This window comes from Rhodamnia argentea, chromosome 1 (assembly GCF_020921035.1).
Source record: "Rhodamnia argentea isolate NSW1041297 chromosome 1, ASM2092103v1, whole genome shotgun sequence".
Classification (NCBI taxonomy): domain Eukaryota; kingdom Viridiplantae; phylum Streptophyta; class Magnoliopsida; order Myrtales; family Myrtaceae; genus Rhodamnia; species Rhodamnia argentea.
In genome coordinates, this window is record NC_063150.1 from 25180122 (window position 1) to 25207756 (window position 27635).

Here is a 27635-nt window from a genome sequence, read left to right on the forward strand (position 1 = left end):
TCGCAGCCCTATCAAGTTCGATAGATCAGGCAACTTCCGTAAAGATTCACAGGAATCAATCCGAAAGGTTCCCAAAGACTCTGGTAGTTCGCCTTGAATCTCAACCAAATTGCCACAATAATCTATGCATACCTCTCGCAACCCCATCAAACTCGACAGATTTGGCAACTTCCGTAAAGATCCACAGGAATAAATCTGAAAGGTTTCCAAAGATTGTGGCAGTTCTCCTTGAATCTCAACCAGACTACCACAATGACGTACTCGAAGACTTCTTAGTTTGTTGGAATTACTAAGATCAGGTAATTTCTCCACCTGCTGAAGGTTCTCAAGCTCCAATTCTTGTAGGTTCTCCAAATCCGATAGATCCCCCATTGAGCAAAGTGAGTAGCACTCATACAAATTCAAGGAGGATAAACTTGAGGAAAGCCTCGGTAGGTGACGCAGATTAGGGCACTTGAGGTTAAGTGACTTGAGTTGAGGAGGGAGGCTAATGTCTGTTGGTGAGGTGGTCACATAAAGACAGTCTAGGCGCAGAGACTCCAGTTTGGTTAAGTTCCCAATCCACCGTGGTATCGGATACTCCACAAGCCCATTAGATTTCACGTCATCATCAGGTCGGCCAAATACCAGATCCAATTTCGTTAAATTAGTGAGGTTTGAGAGATCTGGAAACATCTTCATGTGCAATGTATGAAGTTCTAATCTGATAAGACTTTCAGGAAGCTTCGGTACTGCATATATTTGAAAAGACATCAATCTCAAGATCTTCAGGGATTGATTTCTGTAGATGCAATTGTCAATGTTCAAATGGCCACCATCAAAACCTCGGTTCACGACATCTATTTCTTCGAGCTTCTCAATTGTCCAAAGGGCATCCGGTATTTTGCTTATGGGAATGAAGGCCATCTCCAGCATTTTCAAATTTTTCAAGTTTCCCATGGAGTCGGGTAATTCTCCAATCCTTGTGAAGGCTATATCCAACTCAATTAGCGATTCTAAATTCCCAAGCTCATTTGGCAGCCTCCGAAGGTTTTGACAAAAACGTACATCCAAGCAAGTTAAGCATTTCAACCGACAAATCGACCCATCAATTTCGACTAATTCGCTACAGCCATTTAGGATCAAACGTTCTAAATTTGCGTGAGCAGAGAAGATGGGAGTTCTCTCCAAGTAACTACAACATCTCAGATTCATAACTTTCAAGTTCTTTATTGCCTGTAAAAGAAAAACATGCAAAGATTACATTTGATATAACAAGACAGAGTAATAAGTATTGTCTAGCATATAGCATACCTTCATGTGGCTCCACCCCTTCCAATCATGCGTAATTTCACTCCGAGATATATTAAGAATAACCACGTCCTCCATGGAGAAATTTGCAATGTTAAAAGTAGGGGGAATATCACACCATGAAAGCCACCTTAATTGTGGGAGGAGATTTGAATTATCATTAGTTGAAAGAACATTTGATGTCGATTCATGCCAAAGAAGCCTCTCTTCTGCACGAAAATCTTCCTTCGGACAGTCCAATTCAAGGAACCTTAGATTCGAAAGGTTCTCAAAGTCCTCATAGGTAAAACGATATTGCCGCTGATGGTCCAACTTGAGACGAAGAACTTCCACTTCCTTATTTCCCTGCCCAAAGGAAACATTTAAAAAAAAAGGTTGAAGGGAAATGCATTTCTTCAAGTCCAATATATTAAGCAATTGAGTTCGGTACTACTAATTTTAAAAGAGTAAAAATATAGGTTGAGGAAGTCGTAATGGTGCTAGACAACACAGTAAGTAACTGGCTTTTTTTTTTATTATTAAAAAAATCCATAAATACTGGGAATTCGTATCGGGGATTTTACCTTATATTTCCTCAGCAAATCCAATCCCTCATTAGGATCCCACACCCTACTTTGCTTCTTTATTTTCATCGCACTTTCTTGACGCACGATATCTCTTCCGAGGTCTCCGAGTTGGTCATGCATCCACACTTTATTATCCTCTGCAATCTTAATCAAGCACATGTTCTGCAAAACTTCCATGGCGTCTTCCGGGTATTTAGACTCATCCCAGAAATGAACCACAATGTCTTTGTCATATCCAATCAAAAGACAAGCTACATCAAGGAATATATGTTGTTGTCGAATATCTAATGCATCATAGCTTATTCTCAACTTACTTTGAACTGTCGCATGAGGAACATTTTCCAGCTTCCCCAAAGTGAGATCCCACTTTTCCTTTTTAGTGCGACATAAAAGTGAACCTATCACCTCAAGAGTAAGCGGAAGACCTCCAGCAATGGCTATCACCCTCTTGGACTGGTCAATATAGCCGTCCAAAGGATAATCTTTTCTGAAGGCATGTTTGCTAAATAGTTGAAGAGATTGATCGGGATTCATGCAGCTAAGCTCATAACTGCAGTCCACTTCAGGAACCTCAAGAATATCTTTGTTCCTTGTAGTAATAATTATTTTGCTCCCTTTGCCTAACCAATCACGCTTACCCACAAGTGCATCAATATGATTCCCTTCTTCCACATCATCCAAAAGAATGAGGACTCTTTTATTAAACAACCTGTCTTTAATTGTCTGAGTCCCTTGGTCAGTGTCTTTTATGTTCATAAATTGCACTTTGAGGATATCAGAGACGAGCTGATTCTGCAAGCATTGAATGCCCTTACCTTTTGACCTTTCTCGAATGTCGGGAAGAAAGCAAAAATTCTCAAAGTCGTGTGAGAGCTTATTGTAGATCACTTTGGCAATAGTCGTCTTTCCAATGCCACCCATCCCGTGGATTCCTATAATCTTCGTTTCACTTGTCCCAGCACCTACCATTTTCATGATTGCATTTGCATGGTTGTCGACACTGACGAAGCAGGCTGATACCGCCAAATAAGCCTTTTTCAACTCACTGAAAACCTTCTGAGTAAATTTTCTTGCGAACTCACCTTCTTTCCTAGTGTTTGGCGGAGGCAAAAGACAATGAATTAGAAAACTATGTTCTAACAAGATGAACTCTAGATGTGTTCTTCAAGGATTTATTCCATTGTAGATGAATTAACGTTGGCACTTACAGTTAATGAATGAACAGAAATGAAAAAAAAACAAAAAACATGTTGGTTGGAATAAAATGGGACAAATCGGGATTGTGCTATTACTTGTGTTTTCAGCAGTACAACTTCAATAACACAGAATTTAATTTCAACAAGGCTAACGCAAATCAAGAAAAGAAACCATATGAAATTCAACAAGTTTTAATGATCCAAGGCACATGAGATGGAATGCTAAAACTAATCACCTGTTGGGCATGCTTTGCAGGTCCCATCCATTTAGAAACGACACTTCTTCGAGAGCAGCCTTCCACTCACGCATCGTCTCTTCGTCATATCGCTTCTTATTTACATGTGAACGAAAGGCCTCTCCATAACCCCCGATCTGGCGCCGAACCTCTGAAGGCGCCACATCATAAAAAATGGGCATGATCTTTTGTCCCCCAGTTTTCTTGCACTCAACCATCTGGGCTAGCTCCTTGAGACACCATACGCTAGAAGCATAACCTTTCGAAAAGATAGGTATTGAGATCTTCGACTGCTTAATTGCTTGAAGAAGTTCTGAGGCAAACTCTTCCCCAACGCGGAGGTCTTCATCGTCCTTAAATGCACGGATTCCTGCATCTACGAGACTGGTGTAAAGGAAGTCAGTGAAACCAGATCGAGTATCCGGTCCTCTAAAGCTCAAGAATACTTCGTAGTCATATCCGGAAGATGTTGCCGTTTCGTTGAGCGGTGGCGAAGTGGAAGTAGGATCAGCACTCTCCGTGGTTCCCTTATTTCGAGCCGAATCACTATCTGCTCTGCCCTCTACAGCGATCTGACCTGCTCTTTTCTTCTTCAGGAATTCTATGAACAGGATAGCAGAGAGAGCGACGGCAGCAACCGTCACCATACAGGGCAACCAAAAGTACTCAAACATCTTTGAAGTTGGAAACACAGGCGAATGGTGGAATAGCAGAGATGAGAGGTAGCACTTGAGATCGAGGATGAAATACAAGAAGGCAAGGCAGTATCAGATCTCATGGAGCGAAATTTCATAAATGGTCAAATAAGAATGATTCATTGCAGCCTGCCAAAGTTGACAAACGCAAGGTTTTTCAACAGCAGAGTGATGCCAAAACGCATTTGGAAGAATCTGTTTCAGACACCAAGATCAACACCAAGTTCTGGCACGAAACGAGGCCATCTTCCGTGCATCCCAGGTCGACCCAAACTCAGTAGTTGAAGCTGCCCTCGCATCACATCACAGGAAAATTATCTTAGATGGAACCCAAAAACCCAAAAACTCGAAAGGGGGAGTAAATTTCGAAGCAACCTTCCTGTCCGCCAGCTAACTGAACCTCTCAAGCTGAACATAGATGGATCTTTTGGCCGAAGGAAAATGGAAGGGTGCAGTCGCAGGGTTGGTGCCGAGACTCAAAAACGAAGCGAACCCTCTTCTGCGATTGAAATTGAAACCCTAGCCTTGCTGGAGTCGTCGCTGGTGTACTTGGATTGGAGGAGAAGATATCCTTTGTTTACATGTTAAAGGAACCGAGTTATACATTGAGTGAGTGAGTGAAATGTCTCTTTTCCGACCAAAAGAAAAGAAAAAACAGCAGAGTGGGGCCATTCCCAACCCAATTCATCTCTTTTCTCTGCACCCACCACAACGCAATTGAGATTCTTCGCGTTCGAGGGACGACTCTGCCCGAGGCACGCTTCGCTTCTTTGCCTGTACATAACTGTAGACAACATACGCTCCCGTTCCTTCCTAGTTTCGGATGCCTTCTGAAGATGAACTTCAGAAGCTGTGACTCATGGGTGACCGAGTCTCTCTGTTTCGCGACACCGTTGAAATTACCAAAAAGCAAAGAGAGAAAGTTCGAATGATTTACCCGCTCATTCCTCAAGCTGTGGACGTCGCTGTAGGCAGATCCCGCATAACAACACCCTGAACTTCATTCATGTCTTTCTCTCCGGTCGCCCTACACTAAAATATTCAAAGCAAAGAACACCAAAAAAAAACCTTTGGCCGGAATATTAAAGGAATTTAAAATATATATACATTTTGTGTCGTAATATTAGAAATTTAATAAGTCTGGCACTTAAATGATTGTTATTATCTGATTTGACACTTAAGTGAGCCGGCGAAAAATTTGAACACTGAAATGAGCGCAGTACACAAATTTTGACACTTTCGATGTTCTTTTGCCGAAAACCTAGATAACCAAATTGGCAAACGAATTCAACAACTCAAAAAAAATTGTGAAATTAACAATAAAATATGTAAAGCAAGTATTCCCTCAGCATTTTGAAGATTTAGAACGTAATATTGACATTGTCAAATAATAACGTTGCACACAAGAAGGAAAGGAATTTTTTTTTTTTTTTTTAGATTCTTTAGAACTTTTGTGATAAGGTTGCTTGTAAGATATAAAACGTTCGTAAGATTTTTTTTTTTTTTTGTATATCTTTGTTTGAAACGGAACCTTACTTTCTTTTTAAATTCTTTCTAGATTCAAGGACTAACTACTGAATCGCAAATAAATAACCGGGAATAGATTCTTAGGTCTAATGCCTTATAATAGAATTTAAGGTTAGTAGAAATAGTGGACCACATAGATTCAATAAATGCGGTGGGTTTATTAAGAATTCAAATATGAAAAAAATGGCACAAAAGAAAAAATTTCTTCATATTTTAAATTTAAGTTTAAAATTGAAATATACGAGCAATAAAACATATGTTTTTTAGCAATAAAGCGGATTGGCCATCAAACTTTAGATGAGCCGTAAAAAGTCGTCTTGCATTCAAAATTGAGATATCCATACATGGTTTCTTTTGATGAAATATGTGAATTTTAGATGAAGTCATATTGTTCATTTGATAACTATACTTTCGAATGTTGAAATTTGATAAAAATAAAAAAAATTTTAATTGAACTTTTCAAAAAGTGAGAAAATTTAAGCTAAAAGCGCAAACTGGCTCGGACAAGACGAGTAGTTTCGATGTGGGCCTTCTTTTTACGGGCTGGGCCAACAATCCCTTTAGGCCCAAGCCGTTTCACCCCCAAGAGGGAGTAGGTGTGGACAGTGTTGTTAAAAGAGGAAAAAAAATTCCGTGGTATATAATTTTGATTGCACGTATCAAATAACTTCGCAAAAGGACACTTAAGTATAATCATCCAGAGTATTCGCGATATTCCAAACTGAGTGGACTAATCCAGTAAAAAGTTAATCACACCCGCAAATTGATAACCACAAAAAAGGACTTGTTTAAAACTTCATTTACATCCATATTGCCAATCGACAATCATCCTTGAGAAATTCAGAAAAAGCCTAGATCTCGTAACTTCTTGGTGGACAACTTGCAATGACACAATGGGCATGTCCGATTTATCCTCAGCCAAGTGTGACGGGCCGAGGTTTTCAAGGGGCGACCGGTCAATCATCTGGCTAAGAAGAACCCCCTAGACTTGCTGTGTCTTGGCAAACTAGGGTTTCTTAAAGTTCTCTAAAACTCTCTAGAATATTCTCAAGGGCGAGCGATATGGTAATTATCGCTTTATCCAGAAGCTTCTTATCGATAGTTAGGTAAATAAGAGATGCGATCTTAGCCATTAATCGGATATAGATCAACGGTTATAATCCAAGACCCTCTACTATATAAAGAGGTGCACTCTTCTTCATTTGATCATAGAATCCACAAGAAAGAACACAAAAACATTCCTCCTGGAGTCCTAAATGATATAAAGGAAGCTTAAGTCACCGCACGATTACGTGAGCAACCCATGCAAACAAGTTGGTCTCACATCCCAATTCCTTCCATGCAAATCGCACATTCCGGGTGGAAAGTGTTTCCAAAAGATAGACTGAAATTTGATAGAATGAATCGTACCGATTACATAGGGTGGACATCCTTTATATAGATAGGATCCTTAGAATTCAAGATAACATAAAACAAGACAGAGAATCAAATCAAATATTGCGATAAGATATATCGCAAAATTGTCTAAAATCGAAAACTACCCAAAAACCTATCTAAAATAATCCGAAATGCGAAAATTCGACATCAATCACAACGAAGCTGTGGGTGTTGATTAGCGGCCCGTTTCCATGCAACTAACCGAATTTGAACACAATCCGAGCTCACCGGACCCAAGTGCAAATTAGCGGTAGGATTGCCCTGATTTTTGACGACCTCGTTTTTTCAGGAAATTACACTATGTCCCCTTGCACCCCTCGTTGCAAGTGTCATTCGTTGCAAGTGTTGTTCATTGCACGGGATGCAACCTTGTGATTTCGAACACCAGCTCGTCGCGGGTCACATGCGTCCAGGCCGCGTCTTGCCCTCAACTTCCGCTGCGCCACCATATCTAGTCCAACGAGAAGGCTACCGTATCTAGTCCAACGGGAAGGGTAGCCGCATGGCATCCATCATGGAGGACATGATCGCCCACATGGCGACGACAAGGAGTGGTCGTGGGACACAAAAGGCGCACTCGGGGTGATCGACTCTGTACCAGAAGCTATGGTCGAAGATTCAGCGTTCTGTTCCTACTTGTGCTTGGGTAGACTATGGAGGCCTTGGACTTGGCACGACATGATCACACAAGGTTCGAGTAAAGACTTATCGCCTGGAACAAGTGATGGTAATCCTGGACGAAAGCTTGACAATCTGATATCTTTGATTTCGTTTGATAATCCGACATCTTTGAGGATAGCAAGTGAAATGTTCTTGGTATATATATACATGGTGAACTTGATAATCCGACCGCTTTGGAGTTTTTCATGGTATTAACCCCTTTTTTAATATTACTTTGAATTCAAAAGATTAACATTGTAAAAGATTTAACAAAAATCGCCTTATAACGGAATATAAGGAAAAATCCAAAAAAGGGCCCGAAGTCCTCATTTTTTCTCAAATAAGGGCTCCAAGTAAACTCTGTTTCAAATAAGAGCCTAGAATGCCATCATTTTCTTAAATAAGGGGCCTGAAGTGAATATTGTTTCAAATAAGAGCTTGAAATGACCATAAACTCTTAAAAAAGGGCCTAATTTCAAGGGCATTTTAGCCTTTTTACTTATTTGATTTTTTTTCTTTTTTATTATACTTTTTGTTATTGTTTTCTCAAAAAGAAAAAAGAAAAAAAAAAGATGAGAAAGTAGATGTTCACAGGTGGGAGGGGCAACCCCCCACCTGTGGTCACCGCCCCACCGCCGGAGGGCAGTAGGCGAGGGCGGCAAAGGCCGGCGGGGTCGCCGGCGCCTCGATGAAGGTTGGCGACCTCACCGACCGCAGGCCCTCCCCTTTGACCAACGGGGTAGCCAAGGTAGCCCGCGACCCCGTCGGCCTTCGCCCCGCTCGCCGACCGGGGTGGGCCGGTGGCCACAAGTGGGAGGGGCAGCCCTCCCGTCTATGTGTGGCCTTTTTTTTTTTTTAATTAGGGAAAAGAAAGAAAATGAATAAAAAAAATTAAAATGTGAAATGACGGAAACGCCCTTCAGGCCGGACCCTTTTTTGAAATATTATGACCACTTCGGGCGCTTAATCGAAACGTACTATGTCACTTTGAGTCATTATTTAAAATATAATTCACTTGATGCCTTTATTTGAAAAAACAAGAAGACTTCAAGCCCTTCTTTGGATTTTTCTCCGGAATATATGTTCATGTTTTAGAAATCTGTTCTTTTTCATCTTTTTAACCTTCTTTTTTTTAATATTACTAAATCATTGCAGGTTTCATACTCATAAACAAGGATGGACCAGGGTAATTGCAAAAAACAATGCGCTTCAGTTTATCTGACTTCTCCGGAGAAAATAACGATTCCGACGGCACTTCAAACCATCCATAATATGGCTTGCTGGGTCCTTGCCGAGTGCTGTCAGGGCTGTCATACGATGGATGGACGTATACGAATCGGCATCTGATGGAACCGAGCGTTTTCTTGAACCATCCTTGCATCGGGAACCTCTCCGCTTGAATCCATGGATGGCGTTCCAGATGTCAATGACATGCTTGTATCAGGAGATGGACGTTCAACTTCTGATGCCGAACCGCGCGCTCTAGCCAAAGCTGAAGATGATTCTGTTTCCAAAGCTTTGCGACTGGGCGGCTGCAAAACTTTCAGTATCACCTGCATGTGAAGACTCGCATATGCTCGTCGAGCCATCATCAGGATGTGCTTTATCTTTACCAGGGCAATGCATCTCTCCATCATGTGAACTCTCCGTGCCGTCTTGCACGGACATCTGATGAAGTTCATCTGAGTAAGGGCGAGGACAAGCATAACATCTCGCCGGATTGGGTTATTCACCATGACTTCCGCTTCCACATTGCACGGGAAACCTTTCAAGCTATTGAGCTCGTATTCCGCACTTTGGCCATCGTCCTTTGAGGTCGGAACATGGGAACCGCATGGCCGACCATCGAGTAACTTAAAGTCTATGATTCTAGCGGAGGATGCACAACAATGATCAGCAATCTCCACATCCTGCAACACAATTATCATCTAGTGTCAGTAGGGAAACTCTAACCAAGTTCACTGGGGTTTAAAAACGCCATCGTCCTTTGAGGTCGGAACATGGGAACCGCATGGCCGACCATCGAGTAACTTAAAGTCCATGATTCTAGCGGAGGATGCACAACAATGATCAGCAATCTCCACATCCTGCAACACAATTATCATCTAGTGTCAGTAGGGAGACTCTAACCAAGTTCACTGGGGTTTAAAAACGGATTTTTCTTCTCAAAACAGAATTGGTTTAGGTATGTTGTCGGAAGAGTCGTGAGAGGACCATTGAAAAATTGGCCTCAATTAATCAGAAGAGTTCTTGCTGTTTTTAACATTTCGACCCCGAAACATGAATAGGAGAGAGAAGAATCATAACCTAGATTTATTGACCTATCTCCTGCTAGCTTAAGCTTTCCCTGGCCACAAAAGAAAAGAAATCACTGTCATAAGCAGATAAGTGAATGTATTACATGCAATCTAAGCTAAGTCCCACTTGACTATCGATTCCCCGACTCGTGGATTCATTCAAATCTAGATGGTAGTGATCACACATTCTGAGTTTCACATGTAGAATTCAGTCTGTTCTCAAGGAATGTGTTGAACATATTCCAGGCGGCAGTGATAAGGCAGCAGTAATTTATCTCTTTTCCTGCGAGTTTAAGCTTTTGGAAGAACTAATTTCAGATTGCTTTGTGCTAAATGGACAACGAACTCCCCTTCAGTTTCTCCTTAAAAGCAAAGAATCAGAATATTTCAACCAGAGATCACTGGTGAAATACACAAAATGTAGAAGTGACCATTCCCTCAGCCTAATGTAGATCTTCATGGAGTCCTAATTCATGGACACAGGTCAAACCACCCTGGAGCAAACCAAACTAGACACCCTGAAGCGAGTTCTAGCAGCATAATCGAAAGCAGAAAACCAGATGTATCAAAACTCTTCTCACCTTACCAAGGAAATCGAGTGCATTACGAAAGAATGCCCCAGCCAGTTCATCTTCTGGATGTTGCAGAACTATGCGGAAAAAAACGCTTATAGAATCGAAGTAGAACTGTGGACGTGGCTGGTTGTGATCTCCCCCAAGCTTAATAGTTTTCTTGTCACCCTATATAAAGACAATCACCATTTAGTGTGCCAAATGAAAATGCTGGATTGAGTGCTGCAAACAAAATCTTAATCTATGATATAGTCTTTTCAAATGCAAGAATTCCAGAGAATGATGCATTTGCAGAGTAGCTAGTTCTCGCATTCCCACTCCCCAACAGGGAAAATCCATTTGCAGAATGTGGAAATATTTTTTTATGTCAATAGGAGATATGACTTGAAAGACCAGAAGGTCGCAAATGGCCTCTAAGTAGAAATTGAAGCTCATTCTAGGCTGGCAATTCTAGACACAACATGAGAAAATGGCTCTTACGCAGCAAAATATTCTGAGAGAAACCCGAATCCGACAAGACGCGGCATGACTTAACTTGAAACTGACACGAATTGACATATTCCCAGTCGTTTTGGTAATGATACGAGATGACACAAATAGTCGACATGAACACGACACAAACAATAATTGCCAGATGCTACTCCGCCGCACTTTCAAGATCGAGCTACTAGGAAACTAGAAACGCGATAATAGAAACATCTTAAGGTTTTAATTTATTATTGCTTGTAAAGAGTAAATTTCTCAGATCCAATATGTGTAAGCGTCACCCATCTGTAGCATTTTATGCGAAAGATTTACCACATAGGCTTCAAAGATTCTATCTGAGTGATGAGGACGTATAAAGTCATCATCATTGGCGTGCCCAATCAGAACTGGAATGAAGCATGTCTTTGCATCCTGTTGTGGCCAAACTAGAGATTAACCACACCATATACCAACAAGAGAATCAATTACAGGCCACCAAAAACAATTATTTGCATGTCAGATTGAGTTTAGTCAACTCAGCTTCTTCAAACATTTTATTTAGAAAGCCCTGATGGTCTCGAGAAACAGAGTACATGGACAAAAGTGAATCAAGCACATAGGAGTCATAACAGTAAGACTTCTACATTTGCCAGGGGCATATCAGTTGGTCATAACCGAACTTTAAACACAACAAAACAATCACAACATATATTAGTACCTTAATGGGGTTAAGTTCCATGATATTGAAATTTGTTCTTTTCTGGACTGCCCTCCGGTTGTATTGGATTGCAATATTTACCTGGCGAGTACACAGAAAGAAGAGGTTAAGGTACTGGGACTCCAAAATTCTGATTAGTTAAGACTCAGCATCACGATTACAACTTGAAAGCAAAGTGGAAACCCAGATAAAGAAATTGTAAGGGAGTCTCCAGGAGTATGCTCCCCTGTATGTTCAATCTGTACCCAATCTCCTATTCAGACAGTGAAAGTTGTATGCATATTTCAGGTTTCAAGAATTCTCTTCTGTCCATGCCATGCGTCGACGTAGAGTGGAGTGAGTATTGCTTATGACCATACATAAGCGTCCACATCACCATGAGTTTGGGAAAACATTAATGGCCAAAACTTTAAGAAAAAGTACTTGTTTCAGTTCATAGAGAGTGTTAAAACATTAAATGGATCTTCTGTTACATATTTTAGAAACACGTGTACCAAGTACATAGGCAAAACTATAAGATGGTAGTCTATCCCCCTACTCTTCGACATTAAAATAAGTTCCAGAGCATCTACTCACACTGAACTTGGGCAAGGGATACTTATAGGTATCCACTAACTCCATCATCAAGTCAACTAAAACAGAGAAGGGACTGTCAAGAACCATTCCAGCAATTGATGGATCCTCAGCTCCATACATTAGGCTGTGAGAAGGTTTACAGATTGTTAAGGACATATCAAACTGGCAAAAGTGCTTCCGACATAGAATTCGTGATAGTGACCAACAAAAAGAAGCAATCCTTTCCGGGACCAATGCAATAAGTTTTCTTGAAGCAAATTATCAAGAGAGCTCTCAAGGTCTCCCCCACTGAGATTACATGCAAAATTTCAAGCGAAAGAATGGGATCTCAATGGCTGTAAGTACGTTGCAGCCTTGACCATTCCACAGAGGATGATAAACTACATAGTTTAGCCCTGATGAGTTCTCTGCTTTGCACATTGTCCGCTTGCAAGCCTCAAGTAAGAGTTTCAAAGAAAAGGATTACTGAACCTAGTAACAGCACCCATTGAATGACCCCACAAGCCGATCAAAGAGACATTTCCATCAGCCCAAAGATAGTCGACCACAACACTCAGGTCATCCTTCTGGAGGGGGCAAAAAGAGAGTAAGTTGGCAATTATAAGGAAGAATGAGTTTGCTACCACATGCATAAGGATGATAAGTTCAGAAGCTCTGCAACTGAAGCTAATGAGTTCTAGCTAAGACAAACACTGGAATTATTAAGCCCAATTGCTAAAAAGGGTTTCGACCGAGAGATCCAAATATTGGCTCTAAAAGCATAATAACCTCACAGCAGAGTACAATATGGTTGTTTCATTCTACAGGGACTATGCTAAAACTTTCCCTAGGGCATAAGTATGCCTAGCACATTCACCACAATGGATTTCATGGTTTTCTTCACGTAGAAACTTACATATGTGAACAAGTCAAGATTAAATAAAGGAAAAAAAAAAAACACAAAAAGAATACAAGTAGCTGTGCATGTCCATCTTGGAAAACAAATGCTTGGAAGAAAAACACAACAATAGTTACTCCAATATACTAGTAGAAACTCACTTCATTCCACCCCAAAGTCACATGTTCTCCCCCAGAAAGTCCTGATCCGGAAAAATCGAGGGTGAAAACAGTAATGTTTGAAGGAAGCAAAACTATGGCTGCTTCACCCGCATCAACTCGGCACCCACTGCACAAAAGAAGAATATGAGAGCACAGAGACCTAATAATCTGTGATTTACAAGAGACTGTTGAAACTTGAAACTTTGCTGAAATCATGCAGTATGTATCAAACAGACAGTAAACCTGTTCCCATGGCAGAAAATTACGCATGGCAAAGGCTTTCCTCGACCATGAACCACAGATACATAATGACTGCATTTCAGGACTTCACCACGAATGTTTGTGACCTTAAAAATTTGTAGACCAACAGAGATTAATTATGAATAATATGAACAAGGAGGTGGAAATATTACAAGACAATCCGTTGGCTAATCCATTTCTGGAAATTACATCTTTCTGTTAACAAGAAAGTACAACACGGCAATAATCAATACAAGAAACCCCTTGAAATTTAGACAGATTCCCTCTACTTATGAGAGAGGACTAAAGACACAGGTCACATCTCAAAAAATATATTGCTGTTCATTTTTGTCCCTTTCTGCATTGTTTGTTTGCGATTTAAGCTTTGTCCATTGATGATTCTATTCTACTACAAAAAACGACATGCAAGACGAACAAAGAATTCTCTAGTTTGGCCTATTTACATGACTTCCACGTTCTTCCATATATGCCCTGTTGCTCCTAGGCATCTTTTTGTTTCGCCAAGTACCACTGAGTCTAATTTCTAGGTCTCATCATTCCTCAAGGTCATATATCACCTTCCATGCCTCTTCATTGAACCAGAACCTTTCTTCATCTGATTTTATATGAATCAGAAAGGAGGTATCAAACTTCAAGAATGACATAACGATCCTGGCTCATGTGCTTCAGAAGGATAAGTACACATCATGACCACATTTATCGAACCGTGACCACCTTCTTCATAACTACACAAACTACCCTATAAGCATAGTAGTATGCAAATGAGCAAGGCTTTCCAGTTAAAAGTGCCAACACAGACGGAGATGCACACATCCTAGTATTTCAAATGAGTGAAATATAATGTGATCGATATTGATGCAAATCTTTTAATTTTCACTGACTATATATTTTAGGAAGTTACTCTTATTATCCAGATTAAGCAAACAATACTCAGCATATGCAACAAAACACAGCAATTCTGTCTCATTTAGGTGGCCTTTGTCACTTGCCACATTGCCTTGCACAAGTCGAAGAAACATTAAAAGAGAGAGTGTTCATCTTGACCTAATGAAGCAATTATATCATCAAAACATCCTAGCTCAACAGAGGTCCAAGTCCTCTAGTCCGATATTTCTGACTAACTCGATCCCTTTGAGCATTGGTAGCTGGAGAGCCTTGGCATGACGAACACCATCCTCATACCTCATGACGGGCCTAGCCATGTAATTGTCATCACGAATGTCTCACCCATCTTGTTAGTGAGGATGGAAAAGTACGAAATTCAATGAGGACAGCAAGTAAACACTTATTATGTCAGTTGAGATTGGATGGGAAATCAACTCTTGGTCTAGTAAATCAGTTTTTGGATCATACTCCGCCCTGCATTTTAATAATGTATGTACTCATAATGACTTCCGAAGTTCTAATGACAAGGAGGGAAGTTGAAAAGTGGAACAAAAGAAGGACCAGCAAGTGACTAATGAGAATGCACCACCGGCAGAATTGGAACACGATCTCTCGAACATTGCCGTGCAATGGCTCTTTCTTGTTTTGGATAACTAGCCACGCAATGATTCATAATGAAGAGAATCCAAAAGAAGGCCAAAAACATTGAGTTGCGCCACTTACACTGTTAAATCATTTTCCAACTTTCACAGTACTACTTACGAAACTTGTTACCAAATGCGTGAGGTGAGCACAATCATGCACCTCGAAATCAACCCGTCAACTTCATAATAGTCGACAAAATCAAAACCGAGACTCCTGAGAAATCACGAGCACAATCTATGACTAGAACCGCACAGTCCAATGGCTTATTCGTTCATCGCCAAATTGGAAGCAAGACGTAGCCTTTCAACAGATTACCTGGGAGGCCGGATGACAAAGTTGACGAACTGCTCCATAGATTTCAGAATTTCAACACAAGATGAACGATCCTTTCCCTCTCTCTCCCTTCCTCTCTCTCTGCGCACAGCGCCCAGTGAAAACAACAAAGCAGTAAAAACCAGCTCATACAGAGACAGAGAAAGACAGATAGACCGAGAGTGAGAGAGATGAAGGAAGTTCGACGATGTTTCGAAGAACAAAGAGACGAAGAAACTTGCCTCGGCATCGTTGCTTCCCTCCTTTGTCTTGGCTCGTTTTCTTCTCATTCTTCTCTGTATTATTCTGTCTCTGTTTCCTTGTACCGGAAACAAGAAACTAACCACTGCACTTTTCCGAGCAAAAACATCGTGGTTACCATGCCTGATAAACTACGTAGATATTAAACTATATTTTCATCATATACTTAACTTTTGGGAAAAATCCAAAAAAGGGCATGAAGTCTTCAGATTTTATCAAATAAGGGCCTCAAGTGAACTATGCTTCAAATAAGGGCTCAAAGTGACATAATATGTTTCAATTAAGGGCCCGAAGTGATCATAATGTTTCAAAAAAGGGTCCGGCCTGAAGGGCGTTTTCGTCATTTCACATTTTAATTTTTTTATTCATTTTTTCTCTTTTTCCTGATTTATGTAAAACAAAAAACAAAAAAAAAAAAAAAAAAACCTCCACGGGCGGGAGGGCTGCCCCTCCCGCCTGTGGCCGCCGGCCCACCACCGGTGGGGGGTCGGCCGGGCGGGCGAAGGCCGGTGGGGTCGCCGGCGACCCGGCGACCCGCCGATCGGAGCGGAGCCTCGGCCCTCTCAAAGGGAGAGGTCGAGCCCTCTCCGGGATCTGGTGAGGGCCGGCGGTCCCCGCCCGGATCGGGGACCGCCGCCAGTCGCCCGTCGCCGGTGGGGGTCGCCTTGACCCGAGCGACCCCGGCCCGGTCCCGGCGGCGGCGGCGGTCCCCGATCCGGGCGGGGACCGCCGGCCTCACCTGCATCCGGAGAGGGCTCGACCTCTCCCGGCCTGCGAGGGCCGAGGCCCTCGCCTCCGGTCGGCCGGGTCGCCCGGCCGCGAGGCGCGGCGCTCGCCGAGGCGCCGGCGACCCCGCCGAGCTTTGCGCCACCGCCTACCGCCCTCCGGCGGTGGGGCGTGGCCACAAGTGTGAGGGCGCCCCTCCCGCCTGTGAAGGTCCAGTTGACCTTTTTTTTTTTTTGTCCTTCCGGTGAGAAAACAGATAACAAATAGAATAATAAAAAATAAAAAAAATTAAATAAGTAGAAAGACTAAAATGCCCTTAAATCGGGCCCTTTTTTGAAATTTTATAGTCATTTCAAGCCATTATTTGAAACAGTGTTCACTTGGGGCCCTTATTTGAAAAAATATGAGGACTTCGGGCCCTTTTTTGAAACAGTGTTCACTTGGGGCTCTTATTTGAGAAAATCTGAAGACTTCGGGCCCTTTTTTGGATTTTTCCCTTAACTTTTTTACCGGAGTTCACATCAATCTTTCCAAGCCTCAATAAGTAGTTTTGTGCTTGGTGCTAGACAAAAATACCGGGTAAAGCATGATAAGAATATTAGAATATTTAAATATCAAATTAGGCCTTTGTTTGGTTGCTTAAATATTTTAATATGTGGTTTTGCATATTGTACTTTTTCAAGAAATGCTCTCCTAACGAGACTATCGGGAACAATACAATCTCATCCGTAAACCCACACATTATTATGTGTTTACGCTTAGGCTAGCGGCTTCGTACTTTTTTCACGACAACATGCGACATCATTCATGCCCATGTACGAGGATGATTGGGTGGGACGAGCCAAGAAGTATATACCCCGCCCAAGCCCACTCACTTTGCCTCAAGCCTGGTCAGGTCTAGTTAACCTTTGGTCTTATAACCGCTGTAACTGAACATGAGTCTGGCGTCGTACAGGCTCGTCCTGGCTCAGCCCGAACCCCAAGTACTCGAAGTTATCTTTGTGCAGACCTCGGCAAGGCCTCTAGTTATAGGGCCATGCACGGCCTGGTCGAACCCGAGCCAAACCTGTCCAACCTGAAATTCAGCATATGTTCTCTTGCGCACTGGCAGATTGGGACTGTAATTTTGGCCTGACTCGAGGGATGCCGATCGATCGCCCCTATTAACCACCTTACATGATATATTCTCTCTTCCTTTCATTTGGTTGGGCTTCATGTGGATCCAAGAGTAGCATCTGATTTGTATCTTGCTTTGCTGATGCTACTTTTCCCTGGAAGAAATTGTTGAAAGTAAGGGGTATTCTCAGAGCCTTTTGTGACCAGATTGGAAATGGCAAATCAAAACCTTCATATGACAAGATAAATGGCATCCACATGGTGCTTTCTAGTATCTAATGTTGGTTGGTATGGGGCCCTGCTAGAACAGTGGAGTTGGTGTCTATCCAGGCTGCTTACTATGGCACTTTGAATCCCAACCACAATGCTGAAGATGAGGCCCTGTTACTGGTTCAAACTGTTGAGATGCACATGTGAGTTGTGTTAGAGAAGTCCCACGTCAAAGAATTGATATGGTGTTAAGCAAATAATATATCATAGTTAGCCCATAACTCATTGTCTTAAGTTTTTGAGTGAAAGTGGGTTCAACTAGTCATGTTGACCGGGTCGGCCTTGGGCTCCCTTTTGGCAATCTTCCCTGGCGAAGGTATCGGACTTTTGTTGCACGCTCCCAACACTAACTCTGGCCTTTTAACATTGTCTCCTTTTGCCTACCCTTAAAAGGATTGCCATGTGAGCAGCCTGTTCAACTTTTCTCTGTGTTTACTTTGTAGCCGTGGGGTTGACTCGAGGGATCATCTTATCTTTGCTTGTCGGTTCGTTCTGGTTGTGGGCTATGTTAGGCTGCTACTTATTTGAAAGCAAAAGGAAGGATTCATTTCATTCTCGGCTGGCATTTCTCATGATATGGTGCAGTGGCCAATTAAATTTTATGTTAAGCTCGAATTTGAAGGACTTCAAGGGCTTCGAGCGAAAATTAATTCGACTCTATCACGTGGAGCTCTGCTCGAGATGGCGAATTCATTATTCATGCTGCTGTTCATGCTTGTCTGTTTGGATTTATATGCTTCCGAAACAAATGCAGTGCCGGAAAAAACTTTATATCATCTTTGTTTGCCAATCAGGACCAAAAGAAGTTATCTTCCGGATGGAGGATCAGCGATGCCCCGGTTGAGTAACTGTATAAACAAAGAAGACCCACTTCCTTAAAACGTCCATATATTATTCTGGAGCAAAGTTCCACGACCAGAACAGCATCAGAACCATATCCCTTTCCTCTAGCATCAAGCAAACCCAGCCGGCCAAGGAATTGGAGAGATTGCTTCCAGTTGAAGAAAGTCCAGTGATAATTGCAGAGACAAGATTAGAATATTATTAAACAATCTTGTTCAGAAAGGAAGCAGATTTGATCGCTGAAGTCGAGTATATATAATGCATACTGGTATGCCTATCTGAAGAGGATAGTGACTTTGGTTTAAGGTTTTTAAGTCTCTTCCTAAGCCTCAAAAGGTTCATCATGGCTTCAGGAGGCGCGAAATCAGCAGCATTCGTCCTGTTACTCCTCAATCTCCTGCTCTACTTCGTTGTGAGTGTCATCGCCGTGTGGGCTGTGAATCATGCCATCATGAGATCTCGAGAAACTGGTAAATCTCCCGAGTCTCCGACCCAGTCAACCTTGTACCTTTAGCTTATCTAGCCACAAATTTCCTGTCCTAGAAAATGTATTTGCCAAAACAGTTCCGTCGAAAAGGATTTTGAGATGAGCATTTTCAATGTTTAATGTGCTCGGTGAATGTGTATAGTCGACTGATCTTTGATAAATTCAGTGATCTAATGGTAGTATCTCCATTTTCAGCTTCAGTTTTGGAGGTCCCGGCCCGTATATTCCCGATATACTTTCCGTTCGGAAACATGGCAACTGGATACCTAGTCATCTTCTCACTGATCGCAGGGATCGTGGGCATGACGACTTCGGCTACCGGCATCCAGAACATCACTCGAGGGGGTATCGCAAACTTGCACGCGGCTGCCGCCTCTTCTCTCATCACTTTGTTTCTAACTTTTTTGGCTATGGGGTGAGAGAGACCTTTCTCCAAGCTCTTATTTTTTTCTTCTTCAATTTGCTATATAGAGTTCAAGGAAAAAAAAAAACCAATATGAGTTTCATCAGTAAAATGAAGCTTACGTTGTGACTGGTGCTCTTGCAGATTGGCATGTAAGGAAATCGACATCGGCTGGACTGATGCGAATCTGGTAAGTGATCAGACACCATTGACGTCCCTGTTGAATGGCATGAACAATCTACAGAGATCGTGTAGGCAGTGTTCTAAAGCATCCTGAATCGAAAAACCGAACCTAACCCAGAATGTCTCTCTCTTTTTCCTTCTTCTTTTTTTCTGGCGACAACCCAGAATGTCTTACATGGTTTTTTTCGGGAATTCCGATCGCCCTAGGCTGGTTTTGGTTTTGCTTTACCTCTTGCTTTTCCAGGTTCTAACAGTCAGAGTTGTGCTGCTACTTTGATGTGCAGAGAACTCTAGAAGTAATGGTGATATTTGTGAGTGCAACCCAGCTCTTCTGTACCGGTGCCGTTCATGCCGGGGTTTCAGATGTTACAAACACACAAAGTGCCTACCGCGGTGGAAGAGTTTGAAGCCAATCCAACCGTCTAGTATAAACTGCTTGAACAAGCCCTTCTTCAAAAACGTCATCTGAGTCCCAACCTTCTGTTCTGTAAATTTTTTTCTTCCCTATTTTTCGTATTATACTCCAGGGGCTGGTTATCTGAAGGAGTGTTTAATCTGATGTATTCTCGGCGTGTCGTGTGAATTTTCATAATCACTGATAAAGAACGAAACCCCGTGCCTCTGAAATCGCAATATTCATGACGGAGGACGAGTTGCTGTACAATTTATGCGGACCCGCATTGTTTAATTGAGTCGCGATCTAGAAGTCCCGGAAGTCTCTCCTGCAGCTTCCTTCCTCAGATGCTCATGATCTTTCGATTTCGCTTGGCACTACATTGTTTACCGTTTAGCAGTGTAATTCCGGGTCATGTATCAAGAAAAGAATAGATCACACGATTCTTCTGTCCCTACCAAACTCCCCCATTAGTGTAATTTTTAGTCAGGGAGATCAGAAGACATTATCAGTGTCGAAAATGCCGAAATAGAACCAACATGAACTCAAAGCATCTCAGATTAATAATACATGGTGAAGAGTCATATGTTAGGATTTGCGGCAATAACAAGTGACCGTTCCCGATTTTTGAAATCGAAACAGTCTTTGCCACCTCTAACAGACAACTTGATCTCGCCTGAATCGCTCTCGTCAATGGAAAGAGTGTGGGTGGATATTAATGTCGTGCGAAGACATCGATCAATCAACAACGAAGCAATTGCAGTGGTGAAGTGTTGCCATGGCATCTGCACATACCGTAGTTCATTCCCTCCTGTTCTTGGTGTTAAAAACTCACCTATCCTTAGCTGCTACCACAAAGGGTTCGAGTCCTCACCGGATTGTCACCAGGCTCATTCACCGAGATTCGCTCCTCTCTCCATACTACAATCCAAATGACACCATCCCCGATCGCGCAGCACGAATCCTGCAAAGCTCGACCGCGAGATTGGTCTACTTCGAATCCAAAGTCCTAGAGACAAACGTTCATCAGCTCAACCTTGTCCCATCCTTCCCTGAGCTCTTTGTCAACTTCTCCCTGGGCGATCCTCCCATTCGGCAACTTGCCGTCATGGACACGGGAAGCAATCTCTTGTGGGTCCGATGCGCTCCGTGCAGGAATTGCCGTGGGCAAAACACTCCAGTGCTCGACCCGCTCAGGTCATCCACATACTCGAGCGTGTCCTGCAGGACTTCCTACTGCAGCTATGCCCCACGCAGCAAATGCGACCGGTCCAACTGGTGCATCTACAACCAGACATACTATGACGGCCCCTCGTCGAGAGGAGTGCTTTCCAAGGATCAGCTCACGTTTGAAACTTGGGACGATGGGGCGATCACCGTGCCCGATGTGGTGTTCGGATGCGGCCATGACAATGGGAGATTCAGGGACGGGAGGATCACGGGCATCTTGGGGCTCGGCGCCCGGATGATATCCTTAGTATCGAGGCTCGGCTCAAAATTTTCGTATTGCATCGGCAATCTGATGGACCCGAGCTATGCGTACAACCACTTGATCCTAGGCGAAGGAGCAATATTCGAGGGCTATTCGACCCCTCTCGAAGTCGTCGAGGGACTCTACTACGTAACGCTCGAAGGCATAAGCATAGGCCAGAAAAGGCTCGACATCAACCGCAATGCCTTCAGAAGGACTAGGCGATACGACGGGGTGGTCATCGACTCGGGGTCGCCAATGACTTGGCTGGTTGAAGGAGCAGCCCAAGCGGTCCACAGCGAGGTGAAGAGCCTGCTGGACGGGGTCCTAGAACAAGTCTCAAACGGGGCATCATCGCCGCTGTGCTACCGGGGAACAGTGGGGCGAGACTTGATTGGGTTCCCGGTGATGACGCTCCACTTCGCGGATGGGGCCGACCTCGGGCTGGACGCGGCGAGCATGTTCTATCAGGCGAGGGACAACATGTTCTGCGTGGCGGTGGTCCGGAGCGACGTGGAGGGCCTGTCGATAGTCGGGCTGATGGCGCAGCAGTACTACAACATGGCCTTCGACGTCGCCGGGAAGAAGCTGTCCTTCCAGAGAATCGACTGTGCGCTTCTTGATGAGTAGCCATTTTTACTGTAATATGGAATTAGTATATAGAAATGAAAATTATTTTCTAGTTAACCAAAATTTAAATAAAAAATTTAATTTGACATATTCCCCACTTTGACAAACCAACAAACTTGAAACGACGTTCCACCGTGTGATCCAATCTTGAGACCTCCGACCACATCCGACGGTGCAGATCAGCTCCCAGTCAACCATCCGAATCCACCCAATTTCCTTCCCCGATTTTCTCACAGCTTGACACGATCCTCACCATCTCTTCTTCCTTCCTTTGCTCATCAGATTTTCCCGAGAAAATCAAAGGGAGAGAAACACCTCAACCCCGAGAGAGAGAGAGAGAGAGATGGACGGATACGCGAGGGTGGGCAAGTTGGAGAAGGACCTAGAGCTCGGAAATGGGGAGACGCTGTACCCGGGCCTGAGCTACGGCGAGAACCAGCTCCGATGGGGCTTCATCCGCAAGGTGTACGGGATCCTCGCCGCGCAGATCGTCCTCACCACCGTCGTCTCCTCCGTCACCGTCCTCTACGCCCCCGTCAACGACCTCCTCCGCGGGAACTCCGGCCTCTTGCTCTTCCTCATGTTCCTCCCCCTCCTTTGTGCGTGATCGCTCCAGATCTTACCGTTTCTGTTTCTGCTGATGTTGACTTTTCTCTTCTGCCTGGGTGTTTGGTGTGTGATTCGGTAGGGATAATTGCCTGCATTTTTGTCGCGATTCGTGGCTGATGCGATGTTTTATTGAGTTATGTAGCTGATAGTAGTTGTGATTGCTAATCTTGACGTCTCTCTTTCTGTTTCGCTTGTGATTTCGGGCAATTGTTTGTGTTTGATTGGGCTCGGGTGTGGGCAGATGTTCTGATCTTCGGTCGATTTCATGTAGAGCAGGGAATTGAAATTTGATGGGGTTTTATGTTGGTGGTGGTGGTGTTTTTGCAACTATCTATGTCCTTCTGATGTATTTTTTGTAATGACGGGGATCTGTTGCTTTACTTTCGGCTGTGTGACTTGGGGCTCTGTTCCTGTTGTTGATTTTTCTTCTCCCATTGGAGATCTCTCCTGATGACCATGTTGATGTAGCCCCTAGAATTATACTAGAGCAAAGAATACGCATCACTTAATATCGGTGTTTCAAGTTGAATTGCCTGAGGTTGATGATCCCCATTGCCACCAAATTAAACTCGTGATTTTGTCTCAGATCAGTAAATTTAATTGGGTTGCTGCGTGTGTTAGTGTTGCAGAACCAACCCGTGATCAAGTAACATGTTTTGGCATTACTTCCATGAAGGAACTTTTATGACAAACAAAAGTCATCTTCTTCATCCAAACATAGAGTTATCAAGGAAGTTTGAATTTGTTTGTCATTGAGTATCAGAACCATCTCTCTTGACATGATTGGTATGTTTTTAGGTCATTCTGGTGCCTGCCACTGGTCTAAAACCCAAGTCAGCTCCTGATTTTGTCTTCCATAGTTATTGCCTCGTTCATATCTCTCCAGTTTAATAATCATCTGCACCTTTATGTGTTCGGTAAATACTGGCTACACATAAAGAAATATATCTTAGCTTGGAGTTTGATGTGGTTTCTGCCCCCCCGTTATGTTTCTTTGGTAGCTTCATGCATTAAGTAATGGAACTGAATCTCCTTTATTGGGTGTTCGTGATCGCTGGCAAGTTAAATCTTAAATTCCTGCAGAGGCCCTTTCTCTTTGGCTTTTCAGGTTGTGGAAGTGGAGAGGATTACTTTGCTTTATTTTAGTTTGTAATGCAATTTTAATCGTGATATCTCTGCAGTGTTGTGGCCTCTTCACATTTATCAGCAGAAGCACCCATTGAACTTTGTCTTCCTCGGTCTCTTTACCTTGTCACTGAGCCTCACTGTTGGTGTCAGCTGTGCAAATACCGATGGTTGGTGTCTATTCCCTAGAGCATCATGCGCAAATCGCTCTTTCAGATTTCAGTTGTCTGAAATTTTCTTGCATGTTGTCGGCCTGCAGGAAGAATTGTCCTTGAAGCCTTGATTTTGACCTCATCAGTGGTTTGTGCCTTGACTGGATACACTTTCTGGGCTTCTAAGAAGGGCAAGGATTTCAGCTATCTTGGTCCAATCCTCTTTACCGGCCTCATTGTTCTCATCATGACTAGCTTCATGCAGGTTGGGCTCTTCAACCGCATGTATAATATGCCTACAACACCTCTCGCATGCTTTCATAAACTCATTCAGATTTTCTTTGTTATGACTATGCAGATGATGTTCCCGGTTGGCCCTACATCAGTGGCCATCTATGGTGGAATAGCTGCTATCATCTTCTCAGGGTACATTGTTTATGACACCGAGAACTTGATCAAGCGCTTTACCTACGATGAGTACATTTGGGCATCCGTCACTCTTTATCTGGACATCCTGAACCTGTTCCTTACCATTTTGAGGATGCTGAGGCAGGGAGACAATTAGATGTACATGTGACTTCTCCGCAGCAGCACAATGATGTACTTATGCTGGGGACCCGTAAATTGGGAGGATGTACTTATGTTTACATGTTCTACTTTAGCTGAGAGTTATGGGGTCTTTCTCTGGATTAAGTGGTTGGCTCCCTTTCTTTATATCCTTGTTCACTCTGCATGACCGGAATTGATAGTCAAAATGCTTGCTATCTTCAGGTTGTCTTGTCCCTGTTTTGAGTTAAAAAGTACATGTTGCACTCTGGAATTTGCTACTCTCTCTATCAAATAGTGTGATTTGCGGTTTCACTCTTGTATGGCGAGTCGGTGGCTATGGTCTGATTTGACACAGGGACTGACACAATGGAATGTGTAGGGTGAATCAATTTGAGTGAAAGTTTTGCTGTAAAAAAGATTTCATTGTAAAACATTTTACTGGAAACAAACACGACTGGAAATGCGTCTATTTCGATTATCACAATGGATAGAGGCACAGCCGGCCAAACACCTTAATATCCACCTGAAAAGGCAAGAGTGAAGCCTCTGCCTCTCTCAACTTCCCAGCCCCTATGCCTGGGTTAGCGGGCGGCCAACCATCTAAGACTGGCAGAATTGAAGCCATTTTGCTCGGCAAAAGATGCATCTTTTACTTACTTCGAATGTCTTGGCTCGGTGGTCCAGCCACCGTGGTAATTACACAGACAAGGCTAATGGAATGGGACTAATAACGACGATGGAATCTTTAAGAGAAACTTTGATCGATAAGGGCTCTCCTAGTTAGAACCGCAGCGAAGAGTAAAACACCTCTGAAAGTGTAGAAATTCATCAAAGCCCCTGATTTGGGCAAATGATGGAGCACAAGAATAGAAAGCCATCGACTTCAGAGTCTCATCCACAATCATGAAAGCATCAACAACATCAAGATCAAACCACCGGAGCGTCCGATGCTTCCAAGAAATACTCCCGGTGAGAAATACCTCCTCCCGAAAGAACAATACGAACCTTATTCTGAGGAAGGCACAAAAGAAAGGACCAAGCTTTTATTTGTAATCATGAATGGACAATTGCATAGTTACATAGCTTCCAGCTGAACTCTAAAGAGTATAAAACGAAGATAACTATCCACAGGACACGCTGTAACAACCCAAATAATGGTTTTTGCACAACTAAAATAGACCCAAGCGCCATGACATGATTATCAAGGGAAAACTTGACCCTCAATGTTTACAGTTGTAAAAGGCTTTGAATAGTGAAAGGACCATTTTACTTCAATCACAATTTGGGAGGCTCCTCCTCGTCGCCGTCCTCGATGTCCCAAGGTAAATCATCCTCTTCTGCGGCGCTCAGGCGTTTCCGCAAATCGACCCTGTTTGCGCTGGAAACACTGTCCATCTTACCCTCGTCATTGCTGACCACGTCTTCGATCTCATCCCACCCGAGGTCTGCCATCTCGGGCATCGACGGCTGCGTCGAAATAATCGACACATCGCTATCCTTGCACGAGCTGCTGGTATCTGTCTTATCGATCTTCCCTTCCATATTTGATCTCTCGTCAACTTTAACTTCCGATGCATCACTACCCGACGTATCTGAATCCGACTTCTCCTCTTCGCCGGCTACACTCTTCTCCTGAACCTGGACAAGCCTGGACGATGAAGTTTCGCCAGCGCCCTCCTCCGTTTTCACAGAGTCCGGCACATTTTTCGCCAACCCGGCATTTTCACTTTTTGCCTCCAATGCTTCTCCTTCCTCATCTTCATCCTCGAAATCCCACCTCAAATCCTCCTCTTCATCCCCAGAGATTGCCCGCTTCACGAGCCTAGCTCTGGCATCCTCTGCTGCCTTGAGCTTATGCACTCTGTAAAAGTATCTATACCAGAAATTCTCATGATCAACTTCCTCGGGCACAACCTTCTCATAAATTTCCTTCATCGCTCCACCCTCCCCAGTCAAACTCCCAATCTCCTCCCTTTTCTCCTCCAACGAAAACCCTAATTTCCACTCGCCATACTCCTCCAAACCCTCCGGCTCCTCGCAGTACACACTCGCATCACTCTGAATCGCGCGCACTTGCGCATCGAACCTGCTGTACTTCTTCACATCCGAATTCTGAGCACCGGCGCTGTTCAGCCGCGCGCCGCTACTGCTATAATCGGACGAATCGGAATCGAGATCCAGCAGGACCTCCTTACCGTGAGAAAGGATCTCGGCCGTGGACTTCAACACGGTGGCGCCAATGTCATCGATGGCCTGCCCGACCGACTCGAGCGACTCCTGCGCGACCGACGCGCCGGCCTCGAGCGAGGTGGGTAGGTCCTTGACGGCGCGGGAGGCGGCCTCGCGGATGACCGCCGTCTCCTTCCGGAGCCCGGACCCGAACTCCCCGAGATCGTGGCGGTAGGACTCGATCACCGACTCCGATCTGGTGGCCAGGGTTTTGATCAGCCCCCCGAAGCTCCACGCGCCGGATGATCCGGGGCTTTTCGGTTCCGGGTCGGGGTCGAGGCGAGGGCTTTGGGGAGATTGCGGGGTGGGAGGAGGTGGGTCGTCGGAGAAGACTGATTTGAAGAAATCCATGGAAGGAGAGAGAGGGATCTGGAGGAGGGGATCGATCGAGGGAAAGAGAGAGAGAGAATCGGTGGCGACGGGAGGAATTTGTTGGTAAATCGGAAGCGGATTTTTCTTTTTTTTTTCCCTCTCTAAAGTACGAGTTGAGATTTGAAGAGAAAAATCTGCGGAACTTCTTTACCAACGTTAAAATCTCGAACTCTCTCGTCTATCATTGCCAAATTTGCTTTTTGAAATGTTGTTGTCCCGTTCGATCCCCGACCCTTCCCTCCTCTTTTTCGTGATAATGAGTGAAAATTTCCAATGTTATTTTGATATCAATTCAATTCTAAACTTTTCGATTTTGTCACGATAATTCATTGTGCAAAATTTTAATGCAATCCTTTCGATGAATTGCCATAGAAAACCTCCGATGTAATGATCCACAAGTTGTCCTCGTCGGCATGCCGCAGAGGACGGCCGATAATGA

General features: G+C 43.5%; 7 protein-coding genes across 9 annotated transcripts in view; 3 read left to right on the top strand and 4 right to left on the bottom strand.

Moving 5' to 3' along the window:
* The window catches only part of LOC115728660 (disease resistance protein L6-like), a 344958-nt gene extending 340178 nt beyond the window's left edge, over positions 1-4780 (bottom strand). The window contains exons 1-5 of the mRNA XM_048273365.1: positions 4359-4780; positions 3289-4270; positions 1854-2946; positions 1294-1635; positions 372-1215 (exon numbers count right to left, since the gene is read on the bottom strand). Coding sequence (XP_048129322.1) covers positions 372-1215; positions 1294-1635; positions 1854-2946; positions 3289-3962 — 2953 coding nt within the window. The 5' untranslated portion in view covers positions 3963-4270; positions 4359-4780. The remainder of the gene's footprint in view (positions 1-371; positions 1216-1293; positions 1636-1853; positions 2947-3288; positions 4271-4358) is intronic.
* The window catches only part of LOC115728661 (disease resistance protein RUN1-like), a 1102447-nt gene that overhangs the window by 19369 nt on the left and 1055443 nt on the right, over positions 1-27635 (bottom strand). The window lies entirely within an intron of this gene.
* LOC125314759 (uncharacterized protein YqkD-like) lies at positions 10435-15417 on the bottom strand. Its single transcript, XM_048277814.1, has 9 exons — positions 15380-15417; positions 14791-14893; positions 13517-13620; positions 13274-13400; positions 12707-12801; positions 12236-12359; positions 11660-11740; positions 11275-11373; positions 10435-10644 (listed from the first exon to the last, which is right to left on the bottom strand). The coding sequence occupies exons 1-9, from the start codon at positions 15415-15417 to the stop codon at positions 10435-10437; spliced, it is 981 nt and encodes a 326-aa protein (XP_048133771.1).
* Positions 18859-20300, top strand: LOC125313754 (membrane protein PM19L-like). The gene is made up of 4 exons (XM_048273792.1): positions 18859-19062; positions 19275-19494; positions 19627-19672; positions 19950-20300. Exons 1-4 carry the CDS (start codon positions 18936-18938, stop codon positions 20070-20072), a joined length of 516 nt encoding a protein of 171 aa, XP_048129749.1. The 5' UTR covers positions 18859-18935; the 3' UTR covers positions 20073-20300.
* On the top strand, positions 20838-22160 carry LOC115728713 (aspartic proteinase CDR1-like). Its single transcript, XM_030659083.1, has one exon. The coding sequence runs from the start codon at positions 20838-20840 to the stop codon at positions 22158-22160; it is 1323 nt and encodes a 440-aa protein (XP_030514943.1).
* On the top strand, positions 22396-24644 carry LOC125313732 (BI1-like protein). 2 transcript variants are annotated; one of them, XM_048273656.1, is made up of 4 exons: positions 22397-22759; positions 23951-24064; positions 24154-24311; positions 24405-24644. In XM_048273656.1, the coding sequence occupies exons 1-4, from the start codon at positions 22504-22506 to the stop codon at positions 24609-24611; spliced, it is 735 nt and encodes a 244-aa protein (XP_048129613.1). In that variant the 5' UTR covers positions 22397-22503; the 3' UTR covers positions 24612-24644. The 2 variants fall into 2 exon arrangements, with proteins under 2 accessions (XP_048129610.1, XP_048129613.1); XM_048273653.1 differs by having other exon boundaries at positions 22396-22759; positions 24154-24644.
* LOC115728715 (BSD domain-containing protein 1-like) lies at positions 25621-27283 on the bottom strand. The gene has a single exon (XM_030659084.2). The coding sequence runs from the start codon at positions 27173-27175 to the stop codon at positions 25871-25873; it is 1305 nt and encodes a 434-aa protein (XP_030514944.1). The 5' UTR covers positions 27176-27283; the 3' UTR covers positions 25621-25870.

Bases quoted from the DNA above. Each gene is read 5' to 3' on its own strand.
- LOC125314759 (XM_048277814.1), bottom strand. From the start codon at position 15,417: ATGGAGCAGTTCGTCAACTTTGTCATCCGGCCTCCCAG. The intron at 13,401-13,516 runs GTTTACTGTCTG...TCTTTTGTGCAG, and splicing joins ATTTTCTGCCATGGGAACAG to TGGGTGCCGAGTTGATGCGG. The intron at 11,374-11,659 runs GTACTAATATAT...TGGCCACAACAG, and splicing joins TGGAACTTAACCCCATTAAG to GATGCAAAGACATGCTTCAT.
- LOC125313754 (XM_048273792.1), top strand. From the start codon at position 18,936: ATGGCTTCAGGAGGCGCGAAATCAGCAGCATTCGTCCTGTTACTCCTC. The intron at 19,495-19,626 runs GTGAGAGAGACC...GTGCTCTTGCAG, and splicing joins CTAACTTTTTTGGCTATGGG to ATTGGCATGTAAGGAAATCG. The intron at 19,673-19,949 runs GTAAGTGATCAG...TTTGATGTGCAG, and splicing joins GCTGGACTGATGCGAATCTG to AGAACTCTAGAAGTAATGGT.
- LOC115728713 (XM_030659083.1), top strand. From the start codon at position 20,838: ATGGCATCTGCACATACCGTAGTTCATTCCCTCCTGTTCTTGGTGTTA.
- LOC125313732 (XM_048273653.1), top strand. From the start codon at position 22,504: ATGGACGGATACGCGAGGGTGGGCAAGTTGGAGAAGGACCTAGAGCTC. The intron at 22,760-23,950 runs GTGCGTGATCGC...ATATCTCTGCAG, and splicing joins CATGTTCCTCCCCCTCCTTT to TGTTGTGGCCTCTTCACATT. The intron at 24,065-24,153 runs GTTGGTGTCTAT...GTCGGCCTGCAG, and splicing joins CAGCTGTGCAAATACCGATG to GAAGAATTGTCCTTGAAGCC.
- LOC115728715 (XM_030659084.2), bottom strand. From the start codon at position 27,175: ATGGATTTCTTCAAATCAGTCTTCTCCGACGACCCACCTCCTCCCACC.